The sequence below is a fragment of the Aquarana catesbeiana genome, linkage group LG08 (assembly GCF_042186555.1).
Source record: "Aquarana catesbeiana isolate 2022-GZ linkage group LG08, ASM4218655v1, whole genome shotgun sequence".
NCBI lineage: Eukaryota > Metazoa > Chordata > Amphibia > Anura > Ranidae > Aquarana > Aquarana catesbeiana.
Genome location: NC_133331.1, coordinates 259275782 through 259300625, shown reverse-complemented (window position 1 = coordinate 259300625; position 24844 = coordinate 259275782). Strand labels below are relative to the sequence as shown.

Genomic DNA, 24844 nt, shown 5'->3' with positions numbered 1-24844 from the left:
TCCCAAACTGTCATTTGAAGTAAAACACATAGCCAAGTATTATTGTCCACAATTTTTTTATTGTGCATTAAAAAAAGAAAACAAATACAATTAGACATGCTATCTGTAAATAGAACTTAACCAAAAAGTGCATTCTATGCATCCAAAAATATAGAAAATATACCAAATCAAATCATTATTTAACCAAAAAAATAATGTCAAAGTAATAACTCCAAGGCCAATAATAAATAACACGTTATCTCCTCTGAAGCCGCAACATGGCTGGTTGACGAACGGCTGTTCAGAAACAAACTGAAAAGCGCGAAATGAAAAGCGCAAACTGAAAAGTGTGAAATGAAAAGAGCGAATCACTCACCAAACTTCTACTAACACGAAATTAGCAGAAGTAGCCCAAAGGGTGGTGCTAAAGAGCTGAAAAGCAACGTAGTATGTCACTACTTTTATATTTGTTGGCCAACAATTGTGTGCCGTGTGTATGCAAGACAAATTTCGGACAAAAGTCCATGGTTTAGTTGGCCAACAATCCGATCGTGTGTATGAGGCTTTAGAGTCTGCAAAAGACTTGAGACTGGGGCTGAGGTTCACCTTCCAGCAGGACAATGACCCTAAACATCCAGCCAGAGCTACAATGTAATGGTTTAGATCAAAGCATATTCATGTGTTAGAATTTCCCAGTCCAGACCTAAATCCAATTGAGAAGCTGTGGCAAGACTTGAAAATTTCTGTTCACAGACGCTCTCCATTCAATCTGACAGAGCTTGAGCTATTTTGCAAAGGAAAAAAAGGGCCAAAAATGTCACTCTCTAGATGTGCAAAGCTAGTAGAGAGACATCCCCAAAAAGACTTGCAGCTGTAATTGCAGAGAAAGGTGGTTCTCCATTGTACTGACTATTGGGGGCTGAATACAAATGCATGCCACACGTTCAGATAATTATTTTTTTTTTAAATTTGAAAACCATTTATCATTTTCCTTCCACTTAACAATTATGTTATACTTTGTGTTGGTCTATCACATAAAATCCCAATAAAATACATTTACATTTTTGGTTGTAACATGACAAAATGTGAAAAATTTCAAGGGGTATGAATACTTTTTTAAGGCACTGTATGTCTTCCACTCCTCTGTGCCCTTAATCCACACAGTGCACTCACCAGATGATGTTGACTTCTTGCATAACTCGTTGAAAGCATCCTGGGAGGACAATCTCCAATCTTGTTCTCTCAATATGCTCTCTATCCTATGTAAGGAATACGAATCAGAGCTAGAACAATTGGACGTTTCTATCAATCATTGGTATTCAGACCATGCATCGGGTGTGTCTTCCTCGAGATATAGCAAGCGGGACAAGGCCCTGCGCGCACATCTGGAGGAATACACACTAACTACAATAAACGATAAAGAAGGAAAATTTTTGAGAGATCTAGCGGCTCACGAAAATGGCTATGCTTACAAATGGGAGAACACCAAAGAAACTAAATCTAGAACCAAACCTTTTGCTCCCAATGCACCTACCTCTAATAACCATGAACCTAATACCCCCTCTGCTTCTTTTTCCTCCAGCACCTCCACCGTCTATCACGACCTCACTCAGGAACAACTCGCCAAGAAAAGAAAAGGTGACCTATCTGCCACTTCTTCAGAATCACTCCATCGCACTCTCGGGTCCACCCTACCTTCTCACCCATCCACGACCCACTCTAAGGCCACTCACATTTCCACTCCCTTCACCAAAGCACAATCTAAGACGTTGTCTATACCGAAATCGTCCATTACCAAGGCACTGATCTCCACGTCATTGGCACCATCTCACCCCCAGACGCACACTGTCACCAGAAGGGTAAGTGAACCTACGATTACCTCTATGTTTCCGGTCAGTGCACAGTCCCTAGATCCAAAAATTGCACCGATTTTTTTAGTCCAGGGCCAGGACTCTCCTCAGAGTCCAATCCCAAACTCACAAACACAAACCCCAGTGACCAACAGGGATCACCTACCTTCGATGTAATAAATCTGTCATCCATACCACTTAGTTATGATCAAATCCGTGTGTTACAACTCGGTCTCACATTTTGTCCGTCCAATGAATTTGACAAATTTTCTCTCATTAAAGACATCCATCTCTTTGCACGTAAATTGCTTTTTAAGGTAATATATGACAAATCCTCCCCTCGTGCAACCCCCTCTGAACCTAACACTTCCATCCAAGAGGTCCCCACTTTGGCCGAGATACAGGCTTTGGAGGAGTTGATGTCATTGTGGGAGGAGGGTGACATTGACGGCGACGAATTCTCTGATCCTCCTGAGTCGGGTATTGTCGCCCTTGGTGTCTCCTCCCCCCCCCACCTCCTTCAAGCCAAAATCCCGTAATTTTCCCAATCTATCTACAAACCCTAATCTTTGGGCCTTTGTGCAACAAGTCACCACAGCCATAGAAGGGATGAATTCCATCTCCTCCTCCCCATTGAATCTATCCCCTGCTCTCACTAAAGCACTAAAATCTCTTCAAAACCATCCAGAACTCGTCATCAAGCCCACCGACAAGGGCGGCAACGTGGTAGTGATGGATGTGTCCTTCTATGAACATATGTGTCACGATATTCTCAATAACCGTGACTGGTACAGACCAATATCCAAGTCACTCATTGAGCACTTCACCTCTGAATATAATCAGCTGATCTTTTCAGCTTATCAAAAAGGTACAATCGACTGTAACACATGGAATTTTTTGAATGTTAGGGAACCAAAAACCCCCACCTTTTATTCTCTACCCAAACTTCACAAGTCTATGACCCACCCACCAGGCCGCCCCATTGTTTCTGGACGGCAATGTCTTACCGAACATGCCAGCGCATTAGTTGACAAGTACTTAGCTCCTCATGTCACCTCTCTGCCTTCCTATATAAAAGACACCATCCATCTCCTCCGCATCCTCGATGGTAAATATCTACCCAAAAACACTTGGCTAGTTGCCCTAGATGTCGAGAGCCTGTACAATATTATTCCACACGACAGAGGCATCCTGGTCATTGAAAAACAACTTTGTGAGAGAGGTCCCAAGTATGTTCATATTGACACGCAACTATTTCATGTTTGGTTCCTCCCACTACCTCCAGGTACAGGGTGTGGCTATGGGGACCAAGTGCGCCCCCTCCTACGCCAACTTGTACCTGGGGGGGTGGGAGAGAGAACTATTTGACACGTCTAATTCCATTCCCCTCCTGTCCAAGGTAACATCTTGGTACAGGTATATAGATGATATACTACTCTTCTGGTCTGGCACCAGAGATGAATTGGTGCTCTTCATTGATCATTTAACCATGAACTCCTACAATCTCAAATTCACCATGGAATGCAGCCAGTCTCAAATCCACTTTCTGGATCTTCAGATTAGCCTGCATACCAATGGTCAGATACAAACTGCTCTATACCTAAAACCCTCTTCGGCAATACCATCTTGCATGCCAGCAGTGCCCACCCCAAGCCCCTCCTCAAGAGCATTCCCTTCAGCCAGTACCTTAGACTCAAAAGAAACTGCACTCTTGAAGCAGATTTCTTTCAAGCATCACAGGAACTGTATAGAAGACTTACAGACAGAGGATACAGTCACTCTCTTCTGAAGAAAGCCTTCAATAAGGCCAAAAAGCTTGACAGGAAGGATCTAGTCTTCTCTGACAAACCCCCAGACACTCTGCAGCCGGTACGATTAATTACCCAATATTCCAAACAACACACTCAAATCAGGCATATTCTAAACCAGTTTTGGCCCCTACTAACTGCGGATTCCACAATTTCCAAATATGCAAAATCCCATCCCGACATCACTTACCGTAGGTCTCCCTCACTTCGAGATCGACTAACTAAAAGTCACCATTCGGTTGATACTCAACATGTTTCCAACATCACTGGAACCTATCAATGTGGAAAATGTGATGTCTGCACCTTTGTTACTAATTCTAGGGAACTTGCTCTTCCCAATGGACTGACTCACAGTATCAGATATCGAGTCACCTGTGCCACCGTGGGAGTTGTATACTTGGCTCAATGCCGATGTGGCTCGTACTACATCGGGAAAACCAAGCGACCCTTCCAGGTTCGTATTCGAGATCACATTAAACCTTTACTCAAAAATACCACCACCACAGCTATTAACCGGCACATTGCCACCCATCACAACTTTGACCCCCATGTTATCCAATTCTCCGCACTCGAGCATGTTCCGCTACATGCCATAGGCGGGAGCATTGACAACAGACTATTACAGTTGGAGACTAAATGGATCCATACTTTACAGGCTACAAAATTTCCTGGGCTTAATGAACACATTAGTTTTAAACCCTTTTTGTAAGCCGTGATATCTTTTGACATATTTTTTTCTGCTTCAAAACTCTTACTTATGAGTATAGTCATCAATTGTTCCCTCCCTATCTTCCCAATCTATGTCAATTGTAGTACTTTTCTACTTCCTTTCCTCCGTATTGTGTCTTCCTCACTTCTTCTGTTTCTTTCCTCCCCCCCCTGTCCCCCCCCCCTTTTCCCTCTCCCCTCCCCTCTCTCCCCCCCCCCTTCCCACTTTCCTTCCCATCTCTCGTTCTTCCCCTCTGCTCTTTTTTCTCTTCTGCTCCTTTTGCCATGGTATGTTATTGTGTCCTTCCCACACAGTCTTAGTTATTGTACCATTGAAACAACAAAGACTTGGGTATCAATTTATATCTATATTTATTATTAATATTGCACAACGCATTAACTATATGACGCTGTGTAATTGACATATACACATCCTGTTGTTTGTTTTGGGTTTATATCAGTTTGTCTATTTTCCTTCATTTTTTTTTTTGTCGTTTGTTTTATCTGTTCCCTTATGCCCATACTGGGACCATGTTATTCTCTATGCATTCAATGGTCTATGTGGCTGAACCACGTGGGTTGAGGCGCTAGGACATCCCCTCCACCCCTATAGACCTACGGGGTCAATGGGATGTTTGGGGAGATTTCCCCTTTTTCTGGCGCCCCTCCCCACGTTTAGTTTCCCACTGGTGGGTCCCTTCCCCACGTCCCTGATGGTGCCGGTTTTCCCCTCTCCCCGGGGGGTTCGGGCCCCGATCCCCTGCGTTGGTTGGCGGGGCATGCACTGTTGTTGTCTGTATGGACGTCCAGGGCAGTACACCTGTTTTTTCTGCCCTTGGCGTCAATGCATCGCTCGCGCCACCCAGCCCCTCACATTCCATCAGCACCTGGGCTTTTGGTTGTGCTGTCGGACTACCCTCTGACAGCAACTCCCACCTTCCCATTGGCTGCAAACGGGGGTCAGGTGATCCGAGCGCACGCCCGCGGTGCATCTCGAACCTTGTAGGCTCCGTGAGGCTGCCGAGTGCGCATGCGCGGACGCCTCTTTTCAGCGTCCGCACACTTGATCGGTATTCTGATCAGGTGTGGGGGGCATACTTAAGCCGGCCTGTCCCTTAAGCCAGCTGGACACGAGGAACGCCTGTACTAGCTCTGTATACACTTGCAAGGTATGTCTTCAATCGCTTTCCACCCCTTAGCATTTCTGAGTCATGTTCCTCTTCTTTCCTAACTTTGTCTCCATTCATCCCTTCTCAGGATGCATCAACCTTCTGCTACTGACTAATTTCTAATTCCTATTCCTCATACGTATGATGAGCAACGGTCTTTGACAGTTACATGCCTTGCATTAGCCTTTTGGGTAAGCCCTTTTTCCAACTATCACCCTCTACCCATACACATTAGTGATGTCACTACCTTTTTTCAAAGGTGAAATAGCTCCCTTTCAACCATCCCTTTTTTCATGTATTGTTCCAGATAAATATCCATTACCCCCACTTGTCTTCTGAGCTTTTCCTTCAACTGACCTCCAGGCGTTTCCCTTTCATCAACAAATCTGTTTTTAAAGTGTGAGTTTTTTGAGGCTTTGATGCCCTATTTATTTGATGTGCGGTATACGACCCCACTCATGTTAAAAAACTGTGTCTTTGACATACATTTTAAACCTTCATAGCTATATACACCCTCTAATTCTCAATATATTTGATTGCCAGGTCATTTGTATGCCCCCTGCAGACATAGATACAGTGCAGCCTAGTCTGCCTTCGGCTGGGGATTTCCCTGCTGGGCCTCCCCCCGGGTGTCTGGTTTTCAGGTACGTTCGGGGTCCTGGGGAATTGCATGGTCACCCCCCTCTGTGAGTCAGTCCAGCCACGTACTCCAATGTATATCATTTTTCATAACAGTTTACCTCCCAATGTTCATTTACTTGTTTTCTCATTTGATGCTTTTGTATCCCTGTGCATAGATTTTCTTTATTGCAACAAGCTCATACCATTCCCTGAAGAAGCCAATGTCTTGGCGAAACATGTAGGAACTGAGCTCTTGCTTTGAAGGTCGCCCCCACCTGGCCCACTCTACTGCATTGTGGTCTTGTACAACATATATGTTAACTGCACTCAAAATTTTATCCAATTATATATGTCTTTGTATGTATTGAAAATTGTAAAATAAAGTATTTTTGTAATTTTACTTCCATTATCTTACTTTTACATTTTTCTTTTTGGCACCGCTATAATCCCCCGCTCTCCCCCTCCATTACTTACTAAGTTGTTTTGGGATGAGGTGCTGCATCTGATGTAACTTGTCTAGCCATACTCCCATTTTTCAAATGTCAAACTATGCTTTGCAACCGATGTACCATTTGCTGGGTTCTCCTCCAGTATGATCAATACTCCATTGTCCCTTTAAGATCCTCAATAGTGGCGGAAAATGAACAGCAAGAAAAGCCTCTCATGGTGTAATAAGTTTATTAAACCCACATAAAAAATTGTAGTGCACATACATGTATTTTAAAACCAAGAGCTTGAAATTGAAACTGATACCACTGCTGTGCTCTCCAGCATTCCAATGAAGTGGAAGTGACATCACCAGAAGCCCCTCCCTATACATTTCATCATCTGAATGCGACGTCATTAGGAGCATTGGCTACGATTTTTGCTGTGCTATTTGGCTGCGGTGCTTAACAGTAGTAGTACAGTGGTCGCCCTAAGAACAGGTCCCATGGATGCGGAGGGGATGTGGCCTGAAGAAAAGCTTACATAGTAAGACAGGTCCTCATTGGCTGCTTCCCACCTCAGACCCCCCACGAGGTCAGCTCCCCTGCATTTATGCCCTTCACAAGGGGAAGGGACACACTTGCAGGGGAAACTATGCCACAAATGACCCAACCCCTACAACCATCAGCCAAAACTTCAAAGTAACAAGACATTGGTAAGGTTTAACACAAATACCCATAACATAAAGTAGGCGCCTGCTAACAAGCCACTGACACCCAAAGAGCCATTTATAACAAGGCTTAATAAATGAAAATAAAAAAAAAAGTAATTGCTTATATTAAATGTACATTTTCAAAAATAAATGCAACGTAGACAAAAGCGATTCTTCTCTGGCTATAGGAGGTTTATCCACATTTTCTACATCTGTTGTTAGAAGAAGGTCATCACTCCAAATTTTATTTTCATTATTTGAATTATCCTGGTTTCCTCAGTATTTTCATAATATGTTCTGTATGTCCATGGTAACTAATTTCCTTTCTTTTCCTTCTGTAGTACTGCATAAAGTGCTCTTAATTCTCACCAAGCCTGCACAGGTTTGAGAGTTATTGAAGTCATTCTCTTTGGGACACTATATATGTTGATATAGTGACAGTATCCATGTGGTAAAGATAGGAGGAATCTTTACAAATGGCCACCAAATAAATTAATTCTAAAGCTTATATCAAGGAGAAAGGGTTGTGCAACAAAAGGAGTAAAAGAAAGGCATGTCTCTTTAAGCTAGACGATTCTGTTACGCTGTTGGTCCATCACCCATCCCACTTTGCGTCATGTAAGGGGGTGGTTGTTGTGAAGGGTAGACAGGATAGGATCCAGGAACTGCTGATGGTTGCAGAGCTGCAGGACAGCTCTGTACCACAAATACCTGGGAAAAAATAATATATTAGATGTATAGATATACAACAAACACAGAGATAAAAATTACCATCAGTCCTTAGCCAGGACTTCCTAAAACAGCATTTCTCAACCCTTTAAACTTGAAATAGTTTTTAGGTGTTCGAGGAACCCCTGCTCAAAAGAATTCCACCTACAGCTCATGGTACATGTAATCAATACACTGAATAGAGTTTTAAATAAAAGAATAAGTAATGTGGCGTACCTAGCATATTTGACACCCAGGACAGATGGTTTTGTTACCAACCCCCTAACAAATTATTTCAGTAATATTCTTAAAATGAATGACTTGTGTCTTTTTCAACCTCACCTACTATGAATAATAAATGCAGAAAAGAAAGGCCGGTAGTAAAAAATTGTAATGTCTTCTAATATTAGTGATCAGTGTGATTGAACTGAGAACCTTAGGAGTCCATCCATTTGCCCCAGAATGCAGCGGGCCACAGAAGATGCAATTTTAGTAAATTGAGGCACCATGTGGCCCCTGTATTATGCAGCCTATTCAAAATGGTTGGGCTTTAACACACCTCAACACACAAAAGGTCCTGCTGCATATTTTTGCAGCACGTTGCAAAGCATTTTGTGTGCTGCTCTGAACTGTAACGTAGATGTGTTGTGGTTGTGAGTTGAGATGCCATTAAAATCAGTGTCACCGCAACACACAAATGCATGCATGGTGCAACAGGCCCCTATGAATTTGTGTTAAAGCTCTGCAAACCTAAAAAGATATAAATTCTCTGGCACTTACCTGGGCGGGAGGTGTTGGATTTGAGACAGCTCGACAGCCAAACACAGAAAGGCTAACGGAAACAGAGAACTGCAGCAGATATGTGAAAATAAAAAATCCACGAAGAACATGACCTCCAATCTGTACAGAAAAAAAAATTAAAAAATTAAAGGGTGAGTATGCCCAAACCTGATATTTAGATGCTGTGGAGATACAACACCTGACAGTTTCTGCTGTCTCTTTATAGACATTTTAGCAGGAATATCTGTAATACTCAAAACTCCCCGGTGATCAGGGACAGAGTCGGGAATTATGACAAGGACATCTCTTTGTAGACGCACATAAGACATTTACAAATGATGTTTAGCTATAGAAAAAAACCTACAGCTTTAGTAACATCACTTACCTTTAGGCTCCATTCACAAAAGCTGCGGCCACGTCTCACAGCTTCAGGTCCGGTACGTCCCTGTTCATGGATTCAGGTGTGAATCAGGTCTGAATTTTTACCTTAATTCGCACCTGAATTGGACCAGTAGACACATAGGACCCTTTGCAAATGCAGACGGCAGTAGCCACGGAGCTGTATGAGCCGGCTTTATTGAGAGCCGGCCATGCTCTCCTGTCATGCTAATTGGATGCAGCGAAAGCCGCGTCCAATTCGCATATGTGTGAATGGAGCCTAAATTAAGTATATTTAATATAGCAGCACAAAAAAGGTGGAGTGCTAAAACAAGTGTTTTAGAAGAAGAATACAAAGTATCAGGTTAAAAATGATAAGAGTCCAGGTAATGTGAGCAAGAAATCTTGTGAGGAATCCTCCACCAGCGGGTGTGCACAAACTGCCTCTTACCGCAAACTGTGGATCACTGGCACGCTTTACAAATCATATCACTCCAGGTCACTCCGATATCAAACACCAAAAAATTCCTTCCACATAAGATATACTACATATGACAGAGACTCCGCCAGATAAAAACTTGTGAATCAATATAAAAACAGATGTTTCCAACCAATTATATTTCTTCTGTATGGCGAGTGTGTATTTTGGAAATTGTTTTAATAAACCCCCCCTTTTTTGATCATACTGCACCATGAGATGTCTATCTGCTTTGTTGACATTATGTGTTTGGCAGAGTCTCTGTCATATGGAGTCTGTCTAATGTGGAAGGAATTTTTTGGCGTTTGATATCAGAGTGACCTAGAGTAATCTGATTTGTAAAGAGCGCCTGTGTCCAATTTATAGGGTGGTCCGCAGTTTACGGTAAGAGGCAGTGTGTGCACACCCGCTGGTGGAGGATTCCTCACAAGATTTCTTGTTCACCATTCGGAATCACAATATCTGGACTCTTACAATTATGAACTTTATACTTTGTTTTCTCCTTTAAAATACCTTTTTCTTGCCCTGCACCTTTTGTGTTTATATGTAAATTTTTATTGCCAGTATATTGCGCAAGCTGCTTGTTATCCGTAAGCACAGGTTTATTGCTATTTTTGTATATTCAACATAGTGTTGGCAGCTGGATCCTGGAAAAATCTTCACTGCAGGGATGTCCGTCCTCTTCTTGTCTCTGAACTTCTGGTGCTACAATTGTTAACAATAGTGACAAGCCGACTTTTGCCCATTCAGTCCCCTGTTCGGTGGGAGTCAAACAACATATCTAGAAGCAGTATTTCTACTGTTTTTATATATGATAGCTTCCTGCTGTCACTGATTTATAAGGAAGAAGCGGGTGCTCACACTCGCAGCATCCCTAGGAAGAGCTGATGTCACCAGGAATCCCTGACATTTAAGGAAAGGGACAAGGATACTGCATACAGCCACTGGGCGTATTATGGCAATGATGACACCTCTATCCATCCCCCTTCCATTATATAGCTGATGACAGATCACGGAGCTAGTTTTACCTTTGTGATCAGTCATATCTTCTTTTTTTTTTCTGGAAAGTCGGCTAGCAGAGGACATCATGATTTATTTCTAGGTGACCCATACTAATTCACATAGGGGTAAATCACTATCTGGGGTCCCCATTATCATTAAAGGGAGCTTCTAGATTCCAATAAGCCCCCCCACCCACAGAACACCTCTACCACTGGCCAGAGTTGTGGGAAAGAGGCCCTTGGAGTCTGATCAGTCACAGGATTCTCTCCTCTATTCATAGATTATTTTACAAGCATTGTACTTAATGAAAAAGGTTTCTCAAGGGAGGAGGAGGAAGAAGAGGGAGCATGTCCTCATCAGACCATTTGTACTGCTGGTCTGCCTACAAATCTGAAGCTGGTAACCATTGCAGCACTGGGTGTTCAGAGCCAGGAAGAGGATAGGCATCCCTTCATTTTTTCAGGATCTAGCTGAATGCAAGTGGTATAACTTAAAATGTAGGGATTTTTTTTTCAGCTAAACTTCAGCATTAGAAAGCCAGGAGCTGGCTCAACCGAGCCAGGCTCTTCCTATAACTAAAATATCACTTTTGGGATGAATCAATATTTAAAATTATTGTTTAACCTATAAATGTAAAATACAGTTAAACAAGTCTGCTTTGGTCTGAGCCTTGGACAGAGGAAGGCAGGAGGTTAAGTACCTGTAGGGGGGTATGGCTCAGCTTAGGGTAGTTTATGGGGCCAGGTGCCTGGTCTTGGGAGTTTTTCTAAAAATCCTCAACTTGACCTTTTAAATAATAATATGGAACTTCAGGCAAAATGTTTATGCTTGGTAAACCTGGAAGAATAGAACCCTTGCCAGGTTTTTAATTATATATTTTCACTAGCAGGATAGATAGATAGACAGACAGACAGACAGATACTTACAACTAAATTATTACATTCATAATAAGAACCATAGCAGTAATATAAAACAAAGTAATCCACAATGTTCAGTATCAGTCCAACAAGAGAGAAAATGGATATTATAATGCACAAGCCCAGGGAGCCTTTTATCTGTAAGAAAATAAAGACACTTTGTTTAAAAACTCATCTTCCATTGATATTAAATTATTTTTTTTAACCACTTCCCTACCCGCCCATAGTCATATGACGTCCTGGGATGGGATCTCCCATCCTGGGTGGACGTCATATGACGTCCTGGGATTCCCGGCCGCCTCGGGACCCGGTGCGTGTGCCCGGCGGCCGCGATGTCCGCCGGGCACCCGCGATTGCCCGTTAACCGGGCCGGCATGTGGATCTGTGTGTGTAAACACACAGATCCACAGCCTGTCAGCTCTGAGGAGAGCGATCTGTGTTCCCAGAACGGAGGAACACTGATCGGTCTCCTCCCCTAGTGCGTCCCCTCCCCCTTCAGTTAGTAATCACTCCCTAGGAAACATATTAACCCCTCCCCGCCCCCTAGTGGTTAACCCCTTCACTGCCTGTCACATTTACACAGTAATCAATGCAATTGTATAGCATTGATCGCTGTATAAATGTGAACGGTCCCAAAAATGTGTCAAAAGTGTCCGATGTGTCCGCCATAATGTCGCAGTCACGAAAAAAAATCGCGATCACCGCTAAAAAAAAATAATTTTTTTTTTTTTTTTAAATGCCATAAATCTATCCCCTATTTTGTAGACGCTATAACTTTTGCGCAAACCAATCACTATACGCTTATTGCGATTTTTTTTTACCAAAAATATGTAGAAGAATACGTATCGGTCGAAACTGAGGAAAAAATTTGTTTTTTAAAAAAAAAATTGGGATATTTATTATAGCAAAAAGTAAAAAATATTGTGTTTTTTTCAAAATTGTCGCTCTTCTTTTGTTTATAGCGCAAAAATTAAAAAATCGCAGAGGCGATCAAATACCACCAAAAGAAAGCTCTATTTGTGGTGAAAAAAGGACGTCAATTTTTTTTGGGTACAACGTCGCACAACCGCGCAATTGACGTTCAAAGTGCGACAGCGCTGAAAACTAAAATTTGGCCTGGGAAGGAAGGGGGTGAAATTGCCCTGTATTGAACCGGTTAATAATAAAGATGACATACTTACCTGCTCTGTGCAATAGTTTTACACAGAACAGCACCAATCCTCTTCTTCTCAGATTCCCCGCCGGCGCTCCTGGCTCCTCCCTCCTGACCAGTGCCCCCATAGCAAGCTGCTTGCTATGAGGGCACTGGTGAGTGCTCACTTTGGAGCCCCGCCCTATACATCCATAAGACACCTAGAGCTGTGGCCCGGTCTAGCCCCCCCACTCTCTTACTCATTGGCTCACTGGCTGTGACTGACAGCATTGGGAGCCGATGGCTCCCCTTGCTGTGTCTCAGCCAATAAAAAGAGGGAGGCCCGAGACAGCTGAGGCTTCCGTGCACATCACTGGATCAAGAGGGGGCTCAGGTGACTATTAGGGGGGCTGTGGGGGGAGCAGCACATAAAATGTTTTTTAACTTTATGCACAGAATGCATAAAGGTAAAAAACCTTCGGCCTTTACAACCCACTTTAATCTGTATGTATTTTGTTTCGGTCAGAATATGCATTGTTCATTTTTATACATGTCATAATACCAGTTTTAAGCAGGCAGCGTTTGAAGAAATATAATTCTTTTTTTACTAGCTTGTATGTGCTGCATTTTGCTAATCTGCACTCTAGAAGAAGCAACATCAGGTTCTTCATAACCTGACACTTGAGTACTGCACGTCTCTGCGCACACTAAGGATTGATGAGGCTGATTTACTAAAGGAGTTGTTAATGTTCACACAATAAAATGAGAAGATCCACTTTGATTATCCAATCACGTGACAAGAAAATCCTTGTGTACTTTTTCTGCAAGTGATTGGATAATCGAAATTAATATTAAAGCGCAATTTATTGTGTAAACATTTTCAAATCCTTTAGTAAATCAGCCTCCTTGTCTCTGTCTTCAGACAGTAGAGACTCCAATTTCTACAGCTGCACAAGTGTTGTCATGGTAGGGGGCCTTCCCTGGATTGAAGATTAAGGTGGGGTCTTGTAGACAGGCAGTGGAGCATTGTTATACACAGCATCGTTGTCACCCTACTGCACATGGTCCTTCGAGTAACCCTTAGGCTTCCTGTAAGGACTGTGCACGCCTTCTACAGATCTAGTAGGCCACCCAATGACCAACTGAGGATTATGGTAATCAAGTTCAAGCTAACAACATTGCTAAGTCATTGTCATGCAAATACTAGCAATGTCAGTCTGAAACAAGATTCTGGCAGCAACTGCACTTCTTAAGAGCTTTGCATCAGTCATAAAATGATTTTGTTTATGAAAACTGTACAGTGAGGCATGATGCTAAACATTTTATTTTGGGTTTCTGTGCATTCATCCATCCTATTTTACACCCTAACTAGGCTTTAGAACACAGCTTTTGTGCATGTTTAAATTGTTGTAACAATATAGACATTAGATGATCATTGGTCCATGATTCCAAATTCATTTTGGGCAAAGACCAGGAACCTCCAGAACTCAGCTGACGCCCTTTGATCAACAAAACCTCAGGAAAAAAATGGTACTCTGTCAAGTTTGGTTTTCCTGATAGAGCTGGTTCCTCCAGTATAAGGATGGTGGCATCTAAAGGGTAAACAGTATATATGGTCTTCTAAAACTGGTAAAAATTTGGTTATAAATGGTGCATAGAAAACATTCCTTTCAATTTTATATTCTTGGGGGCAGCATGGTGACTGCTACGAGGTCAGCATTAGGGAAGCTTTTTGATGGCCAGAGTTTCAACCCAACTAAGTACCCAATCTACTTTATGTTAGTTTGAGTCGGCTCTTAGTATTGCACAGAATGTTAATGGCTCCCACTCAATATTGCCCCATCTGTGTATGTATTACTGTGACATGGAAGCTAGAATGTGAATAATGTTCCCCACACAAGAGCAATACAATCCATGTCTTGGTCACTCCAGTGGTGCAATTACTGTTTAGGAATTATTCTACCCACATACTACCTTATCAAGGGTGCCTTACTCTCCTTGTTGAATTTCTTATCTAAACCAAGAAATACAACATGAAAGCTTAATTTTAATCTAAAGCCAAAACCTTTTTTTTAGCTTTGAATAGAGCATTGATGGGTTAGAACCTGTTTCAGGATTTCAGACAGTGGCAGGCAGTCCGGCCCCTAATCTACATGAAGGACGCCGGATGCATGGATTCCGATGGGTTTTTTTTTTTTTAAGCACATGATTAGAGCCTGAGGCTCTAATTGGCTTCCAAAAAAGGGTGGTCTCGGGGAGCAGAGCACTGGGCCCTGAGCCCACCCAGTTCTGTGACAATAGCGAATTAATATTCGCTATTGTCTTCCTGATTCTCCTTCCGGCCAATCAGGAAGCAGGTCCTGAGACCCAATTGGGTCTTAAGACCCACTTCTTGTTCAGCCGGGAGGAGAAGCAACGGCTCGGCTCTTCCTTCCCCCTGCCTCCTAAGGTAAGGTCTGTCTCCCGCGGAGGGGAGTGGGTGACAGTGGATCGCCACCGCCTTCTCGCCCGTCTAGCGCCGAGGGGTGGGTGGGGGATTCTTGCTGTCCGTTTCCCACAAGGGGGGGGAGTTGGCATTGGTTTGACACCCCCCCCCCCCCCGAAATATTTAGCACCAGCCTCCACTGATTTTAGATATCAGAATACAGTATATTGGGATGAATTTAAGGAGATACAAAGGGACCAGAGGGTGATTCGACATACCCACAGTCCAGCCATCATAGATGTCAATTTTAATGTGCTGACTTTTTAGCATATTATTTGCCATAGAAGCAATCAGAATTCAGTTGTGTATAAGGAGCTATTATATTGGCTCACTTACCAGAGACATGGAAGGCTTGGACACAGCTCCCACTGACAATGACCCTGCAATAATGTTCTGAAAAATATAAGCAAAATGCACTTTAACTGGAAAAATAGCAGTGCAGTGGTTTTAGGCTTTGTCATGTAGGATTGCAGATCTCACATGATGAGTTCATAATGAACTTATTGAACAAATATACCATTTAAAAGTCATGATTTTACTGGTTGTGTGCATTTTTACAATAGCAGCTTACTTATTCACTCGGCATGGGATTAAGAAACAAGAAAATGCTAGAGTCTAGTCATGATCCTCATCGACTTTATTATTTAAAAGTCGGCAGCCTATACTAATAACAAGAGCATGAGCTGCAAAGTCTTGATAGTGTATGCTGCTGATTTTTTAGTAATAAAATCAAAGAAGATCAAAGCAGATCATAGTCAGACTCCAGCAGTTTTTTGTTTTTTGCTTCTTGGACTGAAATTGTGGGTGGGCAGGAACTTAGGTGTTGAGAAGACATTCCAGGGGCTGCATAGTTGAAGAGGTAGAGTTTTTTTTTCTCTGTTTGGCAAGCGTTTCCTTTAAATAGTTTTTTCACTCAGCTCTGTTCTATGGGGGTGTGCAGCTGGAGATTGGCTATGCCTCAGGGGAGGTGTGTATGGTAGCTCCTCTGGCATGATGCCTAATGTGTATGGTAGCTTCTCAGGGGTAGCTCCTGAAGTGTATTGTTTTTTTATCCACTTGACCTCCAGAAGGATTTACTCCCTTCATGACCAGGTCCCTTTTTTCTATATAGTACTGTGCTAGTTTGACTTGTAGTTGCGTGGTCATGCAACACTGTACCCAAATTAAATTTATATAATTTTTTTCACACAAGTAGAGCTTTCTTTTTGGTGGTATTTGATCACCACCGGGTTTTTATTTTGTATTCCATAAATGAAAAAAGTCCGAAATTTTTGAAAAAAAACAATATTTTTTACGTTCTGCTAAAAAACACATCCAATAAAAAAAGAAAATTTCTTTATAAATGTAGACCACAATGTATTTTGCTACATGTCTTTGGTAAAAAAAAATCCCAATAAGTGTATATTGCTTAGTTTGTGTGAAAGTTATAGTGTCTACAAGCTATGATAATATATATATATATATATATATATATATATATATATATATATCTATATATATATATCTATCTCTATATCTATGTATAGAGATAGATATAGATAGATATAGATAGATAGATAGATAGATAGACACACTGGATTTATATATTTTTTTTATACTACTAATGGCATTGATTTGCGATTTAGAGTGGGACTGTAATAGTGTGAGGGCAATCTGACACCAATACAGTGATCAGTAATAATACTATATACTGTAACTGACTAATGATACTGGCTGGGAAGGGGTTAACATTTCCGGTTAACATTTCCGTTAATCAAAGGGTTAGGTGCGTAACTAACAAGTGTTATTTTGTGTAATGTATGCTGCTTTTTACTAAAAATCTATTTGCAGGCAAAAGAAACAGAGAAAGTGTTCCCTCTGTACGGAGCCCTGTGTTGATTGTCAACACAGGGCTTTGGGCTGTGATTGGACACAGCTGATCAGCAGGTCTCCGCCATGAACCATTGGCTGGGACCTGCTGACAGATTGTCAGTGGGGGGCACTCCCCTCTCCCTAAATCTGGAAACAGGCAGCAACATACCAGTACGTCACTGTGCATGCACGGGCAGGCCAGCCGTTCGCAGTACATTGCGGGCGGGCGGTTTAGTAGTAGTTAATAATCAATTTCCGAATGGTATATTGTCAAGACAAACAAGAAAGAAAAATATCTATGACTTAAATCTTGATCACATAACCACTTAACCATTTATTTTAAGACAAATAAAATAAGAAAATGTATTGATTAAGCATACACTGTTTATCACAAATGCTAAATATTATCATTCCAAAAAAAACTAAACTAACAAAACTAAAAGCATAATCATTATCTACATTAGACAGCAACCCCTAACAATTCCCCAAACTATGCCACTTAAATAAATAGACAAGTAATTCTATTGTTTTAAACTACATTTTACATATTGGCACCTTCTAAGTTAGGAACATAAATTCATCATTTAATTTTCATGAAAACAAAGCATTTTTTTTACTTACAAAAACAGGTCCCCAGAATGGGATTCCACTGTACACCGCAGTATAGGAGGCTGTGAAAATTAGACCAATACCCATCCCAAGGTGTAAGATGCCAACAACAATCAGGATTTTCTGAAATCAGGACAGCAAGACAGTTATTTTCCATGCTGACTACACCTAGTTTTTTTAAATGTCTAAATTGGATAATGTATCTTCATCCAGTAACATGGGACATTGAACAGAGAATGCAGTTGCAACTCACCTCTACTACAGGGGAGCCCATAAGGCCTATCTAGCCATGCCCAACTGAGATCAGGTAATCATAGTGTATGCGGACCTTCCTACTTTGCCCTCATTTTCTAAAACTGACAGCTAATGCCCCGTACACACGATCCGAAAATCGTACGTAAAATGCCGCATTCGAAACGATCGTACGATAATCGGATCGTTAGTACAGAGCTTTCGAGAGCCGATCAGGACAGTTCATCCGATATTATTCTATCGGACATGCACGGAAATTTTTTCCGTACGATGCCAGATCGTACGATTTTCGTTTAATCGGTACAGCTATCGTTCGAAAATGCAATACAAATGCATTGCAACACATGACATCGCTTCCGAATTTTTATTCTGTCGTACGGGAATTTTCGGGACTTTAGTAAACTCATCAGATTCGATGTGAGATTATCATGCAAACAAAAACGGACGATCATTCGTCCGATATTCGGATCGTGTGTATGGGGCTTAAGACTTACATCAAAATCTACATAACAGTCTACAGACAGATTTGCTTAAACCCTGTGTATATATATATATATATATATATGTATATATATATATATATATATATATATATATATATCTCTCTCCCCAGCATCCTCTGCTACTTGATAATGACAATGATAATTTCTGAATTGTGGTACATTAAGTCAGACTGATACTGATTAAAGAGGAGCTCCATGCTCCTTTAAGGACACTTACCTGTCCAGGGATCCCATGATGTTGGCACCTCAAGCCAATTCTTCAATCAGCTTTGGGTGTAGGCTCCAGTATCTGCAGTACGGGAAACAGGAAGTGAAGCCTTGCGACTTCACTGTTTCCTGTTGGCTGCGCTTTCTAAATGGTCCCGCCATCTTCTGGGACCTGTGTGTGTCCCAGAAGGCAGCAGGGGGGAGGAGGAGGGGCCGGAAAAGTTATACATCACCGATCGGCAATCTTAACAGGAAGTGGGTGTCCAGGTACCTGTCAAGTCCAGGTACCCACTCCCCCCCAAAAGTGCCAAAGGCGGCAGTGGAGTGGGGCAGGGTGCAAATAAGTGGAGATTCCCCTTTTGGGTGGAGCTCCACTTTAAGTAACATAATTCCTTTGCTGCATAATTATATTGACTCTCCCATCAGTGAGTAATGTCTGGTAGCCTTCACAAGCATACAAAGTCAATACTAATTCAATTGGAACGAAGTTGTCTTAAAGGAAGGTGTAAATTGAAATGGTTGTTGAATTATTCCCAAATATATGCCGACCTATGAATCTTCTTGGACACTCAGTTCAGGCAAACACATTCACCCACCTTCAGTTCAGGCAAACACTTTCACCCAATCTTTTAGGAGCTTGTTCTTGCAAAACACAGAAAAATCTTTTTATTTCCCACACTTACCCCGAGAGTTTTTGGTTTGCCCTCCAGAAATACTTGATGGAATGTAGTTGACTGAGTCATTGGTGGTATAATTGTTGGATTGTTCCATTGCTGAAGAGTGGGAGCATTCCACATTTGAGGGTTAGGAGATAAATTATGTCCAGGGGAACCTGGAGGAACATTCCACTGGGCAGGTGGGGGGGCACCAGGATTGGATTGTGAAAAATTACTATTCTCCGATTTGGTACCGAACTGGGTTGAAGACATTTTACAGTCTCACTAGAAAAATAAAAAAATAACAGAAATGAACACCAAAATTTACTGAGCGAATATCATTATGCACATTCCATGCAAATATAAAAAAATACAAATATGGCCATGGTTAAATATGGACATGTCATTTGTTGGGATCAGTGATGTTGGGTCAGCGTTTTGTATTTCAGCAGATGAGCGGGCATAATTCTTCGTGATTCATATGGATCGCAGCTAGGTCTGTGACACTGAGCTACATGATTTAAGTCATATTCATTATACATTACAAACCAAGGCTTGTTTTTAAGTTTGGAATGTTAAGGAATGTGTAAGTTTGTTATATAGAACGTTTATTTTTTTATCATGTTTAGTAGTAAAGAACACAAATTTGTTTGTTTTTTGTTTTTTGGTCATGTATATTTGAAATAATGCAAATGAATATTTCATATTGAAAGACCAACTAAACACATTTGAAATGCATAAACAAAAAAGGGCAATTCTTATGCCGTGTACACACGGTCGGACTTTACAGCAGACTTTGCCCGGCGGACTTTTCGACGGACTTTACGACGGACTTTCTGAGTGAACGGACTTGCCTACACACAATCCACCGTCGAATTCGTACGTGATGACGTATGACCGGACTAAAACAAGGAAGTTCATAGCCAGTAGTCAATAGCTGCCCTAGCGTGGCTTTTTGTCCGTTGAACTAGCATACAGACGAGCGGACTTTTCGTCCGGACTCGAGTCCGTCGGATAGATTTGAAACATGTTTCAAATCTAAGTCCATCCAACTTTTGAGAAAACAAAGTCCGCTGGAGCCCACACACGATCGAATTGTCTGACGAAATCCCGTCCGCCGGGCAAAGTCTGCCGTAAAGTCCGACCGTGTGTGCGCGGCATTACAGTTTTCTTTCTAAAGCAGCCACAGCTTTAGTAGAAAGGCCTGTTCCCTAACACTATTCTGTAGAAAAGGACCTATGCTCACTGTATTAAATCAGTGGTCTATCTACAAAAGGTTCAACACTCTCTATGATGAGTCAAAGTTAGCATGGGACATGAACCTTACTGATTGCATTTAAAATATACATTAACCCCTAAGGCCCTTTTACACATGCTGTCCGTTTTTCCGCCATCTGTGGACGGATGAAAAACAGACATCAATACATCTTTGTGGAAAAATGGATGTAAATGGATGATCATTGGTAGCGCATGTAAAAAAAAAAAAACTGATGAAAAACTGACGAGCACTGATGAAAAACGGATGAAAAGCTGATGAGCACTAATGAAAACCTGATGAATACTTGATCCGTTTTGACATGACTGAACTGATGAAATGAATGGTCCTTATGTGCGAAAGGGGCTTAACTATTATGGTTGTTTTGTAAAATATTTGCAAAGTCCATAAACAGTCTGAGAAAAGAAACAGATAGTTAGGGCTCCTTCACACGGGACGGATCTGAGATGATCCGCCCCGTGAACATCCGCTTGCTCAGCGGGGATCGCTCCGTGGATCCCCGCTGAACAGGCAGATGACAGGTCTGTCGCTGCACACTGTGCAGCGATGGACCTGTCACAGTGCTGCTCTCCCCTATGGGGGATCAGATGACGGCGGACCATAGAGTCCGTCGTCACCCGATCCGAAAACTGATGGAAAAGTAGGTTTTTCCTCCGTTACACTTTTTCGGATCGGAGCGGGTCAGGTGTCAGCGGACATGTCACCGCTGACATCCGACGCTCCATAGATGTCTATGGAGGATCCGTTCAGGTCCGCCTAAAAAACTGACAGGTGGACCTGAATGGATCGTTTGTCTGAAAGAGGCCTTTTGTACATTTTTCATCCGTCAGTTAACGGATGAAAAATGGACATCAATGTATCTCTATGGAAAAACGGATTTAAATGGATGATCATCCATTTACATCAGTTTATATCCACAGCCGTCATTATCAGTTTTTTAAACGGTTTAAAGCTCTATTTTTCTTCCGTTAAAAAAAATGGATCGGATAAAAAATGGACGTAAACTGACAAATTTGCATTGGTAGTGGATGTAAATAAACTAATGAGAAACTGATGAAAAACAGATGAGTAGCTGATGAATACCTGATGAAAAACGGATGAAAAACAAATGGAAAATCTGATGAAAACTTCATCCGTTTTTCCTTTGAAAAGACGTGACTGAACTGATGAAATGAATGGCCTTGCATATGTGAAAGAGGCCTAAATTTACACGGATGACTGAAAGAACTAATGTTTCCTTATGATGAAATGTATACAAAAAAAAAAAATCACATCATCGCTCAATGCTCCATTTATGTGACATCACGATCACATGCTATTGTGTGGCTAATTTTGTTTTTAAAATTCCAAATCTTAACATTAATATAAAGCTTAAAAGTTTGATTTTAGGTGGCTCAGTAGCATAGAGTTTGCCTAACTGACAATCTCAGAGTAGCTAATAGACATGTGCGATTAGTTTCGTATGGATTTCTGTAAATTCGTACATTCGGGAGGATCCAAAATCCGAATTGCTACGCTTCCGAATTTTGTATGAAATACAAAATTTCGTTTACAAATTTCGGATCCAAATTCCTAGCGAACATTCGTAATTGTTACGAAAAGTTAACAAACCTAAAAGTTAAAAACCCAGGAAGTCAGCACAGCACAGGGATGGTGGGAGCCCCTCATAATGATAAATTCATCATAACGAACATTCGTAATTGTAACGAAAAGTTAATACGAAATTTCGGACACAAATTACGAAATACGAATTAATTCTAATACGAAACGGAAAAAAACAAATTTATTGATGGCACACATGTCTAGTAGCTAATACCCCTTACATACAATTAAAAAAATAATAATTTAGTTCAAAGAAAAAAAATCAGATTTTCAAGAAAGTTACAAATCCCAGCTACATATTTGGTAAAGTTACTTATAACATCAATGAATTACACCTTTGCCTTCTATCTATTTAGAGTAAAATAGTACTGTACCTGTGCAATGGTCACTGATGAATTGGTCACTCTGCACAGTGCCTTTACACAGGTACTATTTGTACTCAACTTTTTGCACAATTTTACAACCTTCTCTAGTTACACAGTTAAGCAATTTACAGTACACAGTAGTGACGTTTGGCGGAAAAACCAGCGATGAAGGCTACACACCCAAAAGATAAGGAACAGGAAACTTTCATCACAGAGAAAGAAAAGGAAATCTGTAATATGATTATTATCAATTATGAGTAATGGTAGAAAAGTTGGTTAGAAGCTAGTGTTGTATATATAACATTTGTTAATATTAGAAAACCAGGTCCTTCCAGTCATCAACAAATCACACAGACCTGTGCTCCAAATATTCCACTCCCTTGTCCAAGCAGCTGGAAAAAGGATATACCCCTGGATACCCCTGTCATGGGACACAGAGCCATAGTATTAACTTAATGAGTATATAGGCACCTTCAGGTGGTGGAGACTGGTATACCCAATACAGGAAGTTCACTCCCTATATAACCCCTCCTCCTATCAGGAGTACCTCAGTTTTTGTAGCAAAGCAATATACTTAAACCCCAAAAACAGGGGAGGGACCTCTGAGCCCCATGATGTACTCCAAGAAAAGGACTTTACAGGTAAGCTGTTATAAAAATCCTATTTTCTTTATCCTACATCATGAAACATAGAGCCATAGTATTAACTTAATGGGACGTCCCATAGCAATGCTATTTGAGGGGAGGGAGACCCAACCCATAGGGCACCCCCAGACTTGAGGACCTATACTGCTGCCTGCAGCACACTGCGCCCAGAGGCGATATCCTCATACCTCCTTACATCCACTTGATAAAACTTGGTGAATGTATGTGCTGAAGACCAAGTTGCGGCCTTACAGATCTGAGCCATGGAGGCCTGGTGACGCACTGCCCAAGAAGCAATAACCGCCCTGGTAGAGTGCGCTTTGACTTGAAAAGGGGGAATCTTACACCTTAAATTATAAGTCTGAATTATAACTTGCTGCATCCATTTAGCGACTGTGGATTTTGACACTGCCTGTCCTTTCTTAGGACCCTCTGGCAGAATAAATAAGACATCGGTCTTCCGAATTTGAGCAGTCATCTTTAAATAGACTTTGACCACTCTCACAACATCAAGACAATGTAGTGACTTTTTTTCCCTGGAACATGGTTTTGGAAAAAACTATGGCAGGATAATGTCTTGGTTCAAGTGGAAACCTGAGAGCACTTTTGGTAAAAAACCTGGACGAGGGCGCAACACCACTCTGTCCTCGTGAATAATCAAATATGGCTCTTTACAAGAAAGCGCAGCCAATTCCGAAACCCTCCTTGCTGAGGATATAGCAACCAAGAACACCAGCTTCCTTGTCAGAAGAACTAAGGGAATATGCTGTATCAGTTCAAATGGCTGTTTTTGTACCACTGACAAAACTAAGTTCAAGTCCCCAGGGTTAAAAGGAGATCTGACTGGCGGATTAAGCCACATGACCCCTTGCATAAAACCCCGGACGAAAGAATGTGAAGCAAGCGGTCTTTGAAATAAGACAGATTAAGCTGAGACTTGGCCTTTAATAGTACTTAAGGCCAATTTCATCTCTACTCCTATCTGTAGAAAGGCAAGAATTCTGCCTATGATATATCTCCGAGGGTGCCAACCCTTGGATTCACACCAGGAAACTTAAGCCCTCCAGACCCTATAATATATAGTTCTGGAAGCTGGCTTCCTTGCATTAATCAGGGTAGAGATAACTGACCAGGAAAGCCCACGTTTCTTCAGAATGTGGGTTTCAATAGCCAAGCCGTTAACTTTAGAGATTGTAAAGTAGGATGGAATATCGGCCCCTGTGAAAGTAGGTCTGGCCGTAGTGGAAGGGACCATGGATCCTCCATTGCCATCTTTACGATTTCTGCATACCATGACCTTCTGGGCCATGCTGGGGCTACCAGAATTACGGAGTTTCTTTCCAGCTTGATCCTGCAAAGAAGTCGTGGCAGCAACTGAATAGGGGAAAATGCATAAATCAGTGAGAACTGATCCCATGGGGTCACCAACGCATCTGATCCGCATGCGAGTAGATCCCATGTCCTGGACACAAAGTTGACTAGCTTCATGTTGAATCTGGACGCTAGAAGATCTATGTCCAGAGTCCCCCATCTTTGGCAAATAGCCCGAAAAATGTTGAGGTGAAGAGACCATTCCCCTGGGAATAACTGCTGGCAACTCAGGTAGTCTGCCTGACAATTTTCTACTCCCGGAATGAAGACTGCCGGATAGGCATGGAACATTCCTTTCTGCCCAAGTTAGAATACAGTTCACCTCCGTCTGCGCTGGGAGACTCTTGGTGCCCCC

The 24844-nt window shown here is 41.8% G+C and overlaps 1 protein-coding gene across 1 annotated transcript; it reads right to left on the bottom strand.

Moving 5' to 3' along the window:
• Positions 1 to 6796: 6796 nt before the first annotated feature.
• LOC141105359 (membrane-spanning 4-domains subfamily A member 4A-like) lies at positions 6797 to 22529 on the bottom strand. The gene is made up of 7 exons (XM_073595222.1): positions 22484 to 22529; positions 19259 to 19516; positions 17626 to 17736; positions 15490 to 15546; positions 11546 to 11674; positions 8762 to 8881; positions 6797 to 7984 (listed from the first exon to the last, which is right to left on the bottom strand). The coding sequence occupies exons 2-7, from the start codon at positions 19502 to 19504 to the stop codon at positions 7853 to 7855; spliced, it is 795 nt and encodes a 264-aa protein (XP_073451323.1). The 5' UTR covers positions 19505 to 19516; positions 22484 to 22529; the 3' UTR covers positions 6797 to 7852.
• Between the last annotated feature and the right edge of the window lie 2315 nt (positions 22530 to 24844).